The sequence below is a fragment of the Ambystoma mexicanum genome, chromosome 5p (assembly GCF_040938575.1).
Source record: "Ambystoma mexicanum isolate Mex_15411 chromosome 5p, UKY_AmexF1_1, whole genome shotgun sequence".
Classification (NCBI taxonomy): Eukaryota; Metazoa; Chordata; class Amphibia; order Caudata; family Ambystomatidae; genus Ambystoma; species Ambystoma mexicanum.
The window spans coordinates 721,550,769-721,561,080 of record NC_090930.1 but is presented as its reverse complement, the minus strand read 5'-3'; the positions used below and the strand labels follow the sequence as shown (position 1 = coordinate 721,561,080).

The following is a 10,312-nucleotide window of genomic DNA, read 5'->3' as shown; positions in this document are numbered from 1 at the left end:
GGCAGCCGTGGGACCAGTAAAGGCAGATTTGTGCTGCTGAAGCGTGTCCTTATTGGAGGTTGGCGTCTTATCTTTGACTTTGCCGGACTTCATACTGTGAGCAATGTCAGTGGGGCTGATGTGCAAGACTGGGAAAATTCCCACTAATGAAGAGCGGGGGTGCAACACACCAACCCCTGATGTAGCTATCTGAGGAGTCACCTGAGAAAATCCAACTCCAGATAGTAGTTCCAACCTCAATGTCCAGACTGCGCTGCAGGAGGGGTAAAGTGCAGGAAGCCACCAAGCCAAGGGCTATATAATAGGAAATGCTCCAGTGTCTAATGCCCAAGTGTACAGGTTGCCGCTGACTTTCATTCACTGTGCCCCTTACAACTGATGCAATGACATTGCAGTACTTCTGCCAGTCAACCTGGCGTGGCTGAGACCGGAGTAGCGCAGACTACAAGCTCTTTGCCAGCATTGCGGCTCCTGCAACTCGGTCTATCCACATCTGAGTGCTTCCGCCCGTCGGCCTGCAATAATCTGCATCCCGGCGGCCGGGTAAGAGGCTTTGCCTGCCGTTATCTATGCACAGGGCTGCAGAGCTTAGAGGGCTATGCCGTCGGCCACCAGCAAGGCCACCCCCACGCCCCCAAAATAAATTAGGTTTTATAAATCTGTTCACTACTGACAGTGAGATTTTTGTATATAACTACCTGCCTGCACCTAGGAACATATTGAGATGGAAATGTTAATACATATGTACAGATGTAAGAAACATTGGAAAGGAAATTGCATTTGATGTAGGAAGGTGAATCTCGCATATCATCCATAAAATGATCAATCAAGTTCATTGAAAGCTAGGCTATTTAGTTTAACAAGTGTACACTATATGGTAAATATTGATTTAATTATTATAGTATATCAGAGTTTATTAACTACGAGGATGTAAATAACCTTAATAGTTCTTATTGCCAGCGATAAATCTGAAATGAGTGCTTGGGAATATGCATTTATTTATTGTGTTAACCTGGAATACACAACATATTTACATCAATAATTAGGTTCTAGACTGGATTAGCTATAAAGGATGATAACCTAACAATTGTAACATTAATGGATAAGATGGACACACATAATAAATGCAAACGCGTTGACCTCACATGGATTTACAAACACGGAAAGGATATTCACACATACGAGATGTACGTCAATTGCTAAATTATCCAATCGTTACATAAGGATCTTCAATAAACAGAAGATAATACGAGATGGATCATGATAACGGCATTGATCATTATGTAAACATTGACATGCATGAATGATGTTACACAATCTCGTGTTGATGTCATAGGGACGTATAAAAACTACAAAATGGCGGATGGACACATGCGTGCGACTCCAAATGAGCGGCTGAATACAGCTTGAATATATATCCTCTACATGTTTTCTGATAAATTAATGAGAGTAGCTTCCATACTTAGCTTAGTTACCAAATTAAATTAATCTTATGAATTTAAGGATTTGCTATTGTGAGAAACCAGAGGGTGTGTCAACCGCTAATCCCCAGGAATCTCTTGCTCAGGTGGCCAGGGCACGGCCATCGCCTTTGGATGCAGACCCTGGGGGTGGACCAGTGCAGGAGGATCACCTGGGTGAGGTGTCTTCGGGGAGTGAGGGTGAGATAGCCGATGGCGAGACCCGGTATTCACCCTTATTTTGTTTATCAAACCCATCCTATGTTTTGGGATGCTCCGATATCCCAACCCCAGCCCCTTTTTTTACACAAACACTGGAAGAGGATGACTGACAATAAAACTGACCTGCATATATCGTACTGGCCATGTCCTGCTTATCGGGTCAGGCAAAGTCAGGCACTTAATCCTAAGTGCATATACCTGTTATCAATTAGCTCGCCTCACACGAATAAAGGGCAGAAACCAAAGACACACTCTCAGCAAGGCGGAACACGAGAATGAGCAGAACTTCCGGGATGAAGGCACACCTACTGGAGCAGAGCAAGAGACAGCAGCAGACCAAAAACCCCCAAGGCTCCCCTATTGGAGGTCATTGCCTCCGACAGGCCGCGGAAGACGCGTGTAGAAGACCAGATCCCACCAGTGAAGATTGCGTTGAATTTAAAGGAATACAGCGACCCTCCCAGGTGAATGGCAGAATTGGGGAGGCGGGGTCAAGCCTGTTTTACTAACCTTGACTTGAAAATCTGAAAACGCGAAACAAGAAAGAAATGCACACGGCCGGTGAGTTGGCAAGCAACCTGAGAGACCTGTGTGTGTTAAAGTGAGTGAAGTTTGCAACATCATATCACAAGTGAACGCTGCACGCGTGTGGATGAGTGCGAAGAAAGGCAGACCTGTGAATGAACTTTGATGTAAAGAACAGCCTGGAAAGCAGCCATACTAAGTAATGGAGTGGTCCGGTGTTAGGAAGTAACCCATTTGAAAGTCTCTGTGAAAGGTACTTTGTTTAAAGTGAATGAACAAAGTAAAAGGAAGATTATTAATTCCTAGAGAAGGGAAGAGTGAAAGTAACAGTGAACTTTGAGTCGAAGTGGTCCTGCAGTGGTCTGACAAATAAGCCACGCACATTCGAAAGTCTTCGACATCCGAAAGTGGTCTGAGCCCGACAGAGGGAGACCCAAAATGAAATAAGCTTGAGGAAGGGAGCCCCCCTTGCAACTTGCGTTGAACTTAATCGGAGGCAATTTGAGCCCAACAGAGGGAGATCTAAAAGAACTGTGTAGTCAAAGATCTGAGCCCGGCAGAGGGGGATCTTTTGGGAAGGTTTTGGATAAGGCATTATTTTGGGAGAAAGAGTGTCGAGCGTGGTAGGCGAGACAGGCCTCGATCTGCGGCTTTTTGAACTATATATATTGTGTTGAAAACCAAGCCAGAGTGCGTTTTCCTGCCTACAAGGATCGACTTACTCCGTGAGGCCACATGGGGAGCAGAGCTTGTTCAACCACATTATCTTTTGAAAACTGTTTTTTTTTCCTTTTGCAGGCATTTTTCCTTTTCACGCTTTTTGTACAAGATATAGGGCAGGCATTAGGTTTTTGTTAGCATAGACCATTTTGATTTGACAGACTCCACTAGGACTGCGTTATTTATTATTTGATGGTTGAGACTGCTCCCATCTTATTTATTGGGCAGAATGAGTTTTTCATATATCAACCATTTAAATGAAGGTTTTACAAATTGTACCCATTGTCCGTCTCTGCCTGTGATACCATGCCTCCCTTACACTATTTACTAGTTAAGTTTAAACAACACATTTTCCATTACACTTTTCCTAGATCTATAATTTGAATCACGCGTATCCCAAAGGAACTTGGCTATGAAAATCCTGACTTTGAATATATAAATTGGTAAGATGTCTTTTCTATTGAAATATTTGGCTAATATGTGGGTTCTACCATCCTATACTAACATTAGTTTTATAAATATTTATATTTTTTGTACAGAAAATAAAATATGACCAATTGAAGACGTCAAGTCAAAAAATCTGCTTGCTAAGTGTCATGAAATTAAGGAATTAATCTTTGACAAAATGTATGGTAAAAGGAATATAAATAGGATGAATTGAACAATTATAATGTTTAAAAACAGGTAAATTCTGATCCACTGTTAATATATTATGCCTCAGTTTTCCCTTTATTTTAACTTTAGCCATCATGGACAACTGAATTGGACAGTCAATCTGTTAGTCATCATACATCTACTGGATGCTTATGTACCTATTGACAATATTTGGCTTGATAAACACCTTGGATTGAAACACATGTTGGCACAATGATACCTGATACAAGGAATCCTAATTGCTAAACATCAATAATACTTTGATCCACAATAATGTGGATGTTCATTGGATATAATATGTTGTCACGCCCCCACACACACCCCATCTCCCACTTCCCCCCTCACACCTGTCTCTCCCACCAGGCGCTTCTCGCCGTCGTGTTCTCCATTCACATCAGCAGGGGAAGCACGGCAGGCGGGATACCATGTTGGGCGGACCCGCCTCTTTTCGCCCTTTTCTGCGTTGGCGGTTGCCATGGCGCCTCCTGCACAGCCGGCGATGCCAGTATACCAGGAAGTACCGGCAGCACCAATCGCTGGCCGCATTGCGCTCCACGTAACGCGTGCGAGCGGTCACGTGATGCGTCACTTGACACCGCTCGCCGCTTCAGAAGAAGCCGGCAAACACAACACTTTGCTTCACAGCTACTTCTCCGGAGGACTGCCAGGCGTTACCTATTGCTTCCTGTTACTCTCCTTACCTCGACCTTGGAACATTTCACTTGGACCTGCTCTCGGATTACCCTTGGACTTTGGCGTGCTCTCTGATCTCCCGGACACCCGACACCTGTTTGTACTCTGGACTAGCCTTTGGATTACCCTTCTGTTTCTGCAACCTCGGATTGCTTCAAGTTTTGCCACGGATCAAGTTCTTGCTCCACCAGGTGTTTTTAGGAGTGCCAAGTACATCATCTCAGCCTGCTGTGGGTTCCCCTGCAGTCTGTATAGGTCTCTTACCTATGCTCCACCCCTTTAGGTAAGCTGGTGTCACTGTATCTTGTTTGCTCCCTCTGCCAATTGCCTTTTGGGTGTTTCCTTGATTATAACCCTTTGCCTTACAGCACTCGGGGGTCCTTCCGGCGTTCCCGGTACCTGTGGCCTCAAGGATTGCTAGGGCAGTGTTTACATTCTGCTCGAGCGGTCCTTGGGGACGGAGGCATTACATAACTGCACGACCATCAAGTCGGACCCATCAAGTTAGAACATATGTATACATTAGGATCCAATATGTATAGATTTGTTTGAGTATATTGTAGCTCAGATAATGAGTAGTATTATCATAAAGGAAGGTTAGTCTTCAATTTCTTTTTTATTTGTTTACTTGACTTAATTGTGTTACTATTTTTGGAAGAAAAGGATATTATCTCAGCTCTCGAATCTCCAAGGTAATAACATTACATGGGTACAAGTTCAAATTCCAAGCCTATGTTCTGGAAAAATAGTGCAACTGCAATTACTGGTTTCGAATTGTTGCTGCTCATCAAGCGGCACCACAAAGCCTCCTCTTCGTAGATCTGTAGGGCATTTAAGTAGTGTCCCATATAAGTGGCTCTTGCTTTAGTTGTTCCAGGACACGAGAGCAATATGTGTCAAACTGTTTCTACCTTGTCTGTTTTTTTTTTTTACAATAGCGACAACTTTTAGAATTTGACATTCCTCTAATGGCTAGTATCTCATTCGTTTTCAGTAAATTTAAGCGCACTCTTACAAACATTGTACAGAACTTTTTTTGGGGGATTTTTTTCAAATATTCCATCAATTCATTTACTTTTTGTGTGTTTGTCAGTAAATGCACAGTTAACTTTTTCTTGGATGCTGCCTCCAATGTTTGGATCCAGTCCCATCCTTTTAGTCTTTTTTTTTTTTTTTGTCTTTGGAGGGTTTGTCTCCAGTTCTTCCTCCTTGCTACCAATCTCATGTTATGTTAAAGGTATTTGTACAGCGCACTGTCACCAACGGAATTGGTCCCCAGCCACTCTTATGTAGTAATGCTATGTTCTTGTTTGCCAAATTTGATAACATTTTATTTTTCCCTCCTGTTATTTCTCTGTGCATAATCTCAAATGTTTTACCGAGAGGCGGCTCGGATCTTCCTGAATAGCATCAAGCCATTTAGGTCAACCATGCCTTTAAGTGAGACCAGACTCAGCTCCCTTCTAATAGAGGCCATTGGTGTTGATGATGGTAAGCTTAACACATTTCGCCAATAGTGTCCCTCCCAGTTTTATCCAGGTTTTCTCTGGGATAGATGGCATTGCTTCCGCGCCATAGGAGATAGCTGGAATGCCTCTGGATTTATAAAAGTTCATTACCAGCTTCATTGAAAAGCACCCACATTTTTTATCCATTGCCTTTGTTTGGGCAGCTAAGACCTTAATTTTGACAGTGTAGTCTTCATAGCGTTCTCCCGTGGGTTGCCATTAAATGTTATACCCAGATATTTGAAATGTTTTACTTTTTCCAGTTGTTTTTGTGCAATGTACCATTGTTGTTTTTCATTTCGTTTGGATGTTTTTTCAAGAATCATGATCTTTGTTTTTTCTGTATTGGGTTCCAGATCGTTCTTCTTTAGGTATGCGAGCAAGATGTTTAGGAGTCCAATGGCAGTCTGGTCCAGCAATATAATATCAGCGTATAAAAGGCGGCTGACTTTCTCGTTGCCAATCTTTGGAGGGAAAGATCTTACATTGTCATCTTGAACCTTGATGTTGCCCATATAGGAGTTTTACAGAGCAGGGGTCAGTGGGCATCCCTTTTTGACCCCTCTCAAGGACACGATTTCTTCAGAAATATGTCCGGCTCCACTAAGAAGCACTCTCATTGTTGTTTCAGGAGTACATTAATTTGATGGGGTCTGTGATTGAAGTAGGGCATCTCCATTTTGTCAATTTTGTCCACAATTTCTCCCGGTTGACACGGTCGAACGCCTGTACCAGGTCAACAAAAGCCAGGAACACTCTTGGGCTTCCCTCCATTATTTTTGCAATGAATGTGCTTAACAGCATGATGTTAGATGTGGTTCCCAGGTTCCTAACAAAACCTGATTGATAAGGGTCCATACAGTCCGATGTCTTAATTTATCCAGCAATAAAGATCCAAATTCAATTTATTGACCAGGAAAACGCACACATACATGGTTAGAGTCTAGAAAGAATGGACCTAACCATTGGTCAATTTACATTAAAAAATATCAACTTTTTATAAAGAACTTCATCATATAAAAATAAAACACAACATCGAGATGTGTAAGTAAAACAGTACACTTATATGTTCACAATACAAAACAATAAAAATGTCAGGGCTGATCATACTTATCAGCGTTAGCTCTGTACACATCTTCCAAGCCCTACATGGACATGTTTCTTTCCTTGTGGCCTACAAAATGTCAGACATTCCTAGCTATTATTTCTTTGTGTCCTCAAAATCTTCCTGGAAATTTCCTAAACAAAAATAAAGAAACATATCTTAGTTTCTAAATGATTTACCCCTCGTCTCATGTGGATGTATACACTGTTGCATATCTCTCTTAAAGGTGTACCTGGAATTGATTTATTTGGTCACCATTTGCTTTAAATTCTACAAAAAAAATCACCATCATTACTTTGTGATAAGATGCTTCACCAAACTGCTACTCTGCAAAAATAAAACAAACACAATACAAAAAGCCTTTTAGTTGGGCAATTTTGTTTTTTAGAAAACTACAATCTATACGTATAAATTCATTTGGTTCTTATCTATTCTCATTTGATGGTTGCTCGTATAATTTAGACGTCTTCTGTTCTATCTCTTATGCATTATGTCCAGAATTCTTTGAAACACAAAACATAATTTATAATCGTACAGAAGATGTAGTACCCTTTCCAACCTCAATCTTCATATAATGGTACCTATAAAAAAATATTTGGGACTTACTTGGGATCACTAGATGTGAGTAATTCTGGTAAGGCTCCTCCTATGGTGGAGGCGTTTTGCTTCTATGCCTCTCGGATTAAAACCTCAAATTATCTGCATCACACAATATAATGATACAGTGGATCTCATGACTTTTACAGACTTTATCATAATATGGAATGCCCTATTAAGTTTAAGTACTTAATTGAAAATTTGCATGCAGGAGGTCATTCTTAAGGAGAATATTGTTGCCAGTGGTTTGATATCCTGCCGATCAAACAGGTTGTAGGGAATGACCATACTATAGGTATATGTATTTTTAGATAGGAATAATACATGAAGATGTTCCAGTAAGTTTACTCACCCATTTAGGTAAAGAGCAAAAGCGTTTCTTGGCGCCACACGTTAACAAATTTGCGTTTACCGTGATTAAAAAATGTCCACCATGCTGCCGTGCCGGTCATCACGGCACGGCATAAAGTGCTGTGAAAAAAAATATATATTTTATATTTTGCTTTGTTGTAGAGTAGCATTTTGGTGAAGCATATTATCACATCAAGTAGGGATGCTTATTTTTGGATAGCATTTAAAGTGGATGGCGACCAGTGTTCTGGGGCTGTTTCTGGAACATGTCGGAAACCACAATCAAGATCCTATGTGCCCCGCTAGACTAAGGATATTGAATCTTCGTGTTTAAAACTGGGAAATCGGTGCTAAGTTATGAACTGGCTGAGCACAATAAAATACTATCCTAGAAGATCTCCAGTCACTCAATGTTTTACAGATCTACGATCCTGCTGTATTATCTACATCTTTGAAAATATGTGTGTGCTGAAATTATAGATCTGTACGGTTGAGGGTGGTGAGAGAGAGGGCTATGAAAACTTTTTGTAACTTGAGAGGCGTTTGAGTTGTGCTCAAACTACCTTTCTTGCAAGTACAAGTAAAATACTGCCTCAGATTTTCTTTTTCTGTTTGGAATTAAAGAAATGTTGCATTTACCGGACCAATAAGGCACTGTTGACACATTTCCTATATACTTCCCTTCAGGGTAGATAATGTATGCCAATATATGGTTCTCATTGGTTGCATGGAGATCTGTCAATGTCTTCCTTGTAACTGGCTTTTTAAGAGCCTATTTGAAATGAAATATGTGACAGATTTCTTTGAAGCGAAGAGGCCCATCTGGCAGTAGTTTATTAGGTTGTTCCTTAGCAAGGAATTTCTAAACAAGTGGATGAGTGGTTCTGATTGTGTCCATCGAATGAAGGTTCTGTTTGGGTCTATGGAATTGGGCCTGAGATGGTGTGTCTACAAAGGGTTTCCATTTCCCCCTTGGACAATTTTGAACTCTTCCTACCGCCCATTCTCCCCAATCACAAGACTCTGGCAGGTCACTTTGAATTTCATATACAATGATTCAGATTGAAACACATGCATGGAAGAAGAAAATGGAACATTAGGTTTCAGTTCTACCATACATTTCATCTTCTTTGTTAAAATGAAACCAATGCAATCTAGTCACTGACATGTTCTATACAGTTTTCTTATGCTTCACAAGTGCAATATATATTCTGTGGTTTCTACTAGGGACATAAAACACAGGTGATTTCAATAGACATTTTGTGGCCGACTGATTTATTTTGGGCAGTAAAAGCACTCCAAAGGTTTGGGGCTTGTCTTTCCCACCTGTGGCATAGTTCTTGTTTCAATATACTCCATTCTCGAAATGTCATCAGCACGATTGAGGCAATGATTGAAGAAATGTGTTGGCACAGTGGTGTATTGAATTCGTATGTAATCACAGTTCCCAGCATTTCTCCAGCACATAGTCAGTCTGTAAATTTAATACAGTTGAAGAGAACTATTTTCTGCCACGCACAAATATACCTATGATTGGCATTAGTGCCCTTTAATCTTGGCAGCGAGCAAGAGGTTCAATCCAACAAGTTCTTTTGAGCATTGCCTCTCTTGCTGTTTTTGAGAGGATTTCTCAGCTCGGTTTATTTTAGACCATTATCCTTCTCTCCAAATTGTATGACAGTTGGTGCAGAATTAAGTAGCACTGTAGTCATAGTAAAGGTACCTTATTTTCCTTCTTGTTGCCCTAGATGTGTGAGCCTGGCCATAGCAGCAACCCGGTGTGCAGTTCTTTCAAACGCAATGAAGAGAGTGCTTGCCAGATGTCTGCTGTTGATTTCAAGTGCATCTCTGCTACTGATGGAAATGAGGCAGTGAAAATCACCAACTCTGTGAGGAAGTGGAAGCGAAAGAGATCACAAGAGCACAACCAAGAAACTGTAGCAGGAACCATGGGCAAAAGAAAAAGTATGTTCTCAATTTGCCATTGAAATTTAATACCTTGTTTTATGTTTACATGCAAATATGTTTTATTAACTTTCAAGCCTACATTTCTCTAAACATTCGTTGTCAGAAATCCTATTCATGAATCTGTTCAAATCGAATACTGAATGTCAGTATTTAGTGTTAACCCCTGATCATGTCTAAGTTCTGGTACTTGCCTTTCAGAAAGTTTACAATCTTTAATGACTCAACTCTTTCCAGGTAATATTTTTAAGTGCTATTAGTTTTGCTCCCTCTTTTTTTTTTTTTTTTTTTTTTAAAGTTGGGAGCATAGTTATGTTCAAGGGAATCAAAAAGTAAAGTCCCATTTCTGTTCATGGTATTTTTTTTATTTTAGGCAAGCAAAAGTAAATGTAGCTGTATCATTTTATAATCCATTCTTCTTTGCACCTAGTCAGTCATGCAAATTCAAATACACTTTGATTATTTTTAAGTTCCTTATCAAATCAGGAAGCAATAATGTTTATCTAGTGACA

General features: G+C 40.6%; 1 protein-coding gene across 1 annotated transcript in view; it reads left to right on the top strand.

The window, feature by feature from the left end:
• The first annotated feature begins 9,583 nt into the window (after positions 1 to 9,583).
• Positions 9,584 to 10,312, top strand: part of LOC138480572 (uncharacterized) — a 188,652-nt gene continuing 187,923 nt past the window's right edge. Inside the window, exon 1 of the mRNA XM_069612297.1 lies at positions 9,584 to 9,800. Coding sequence (XP_069468398.1) covers positions 9,584 to 9,800 — 217 coding nt within the window. The remainder of the gene's footprint in view (positions 9,801 to 10,312) is intronic.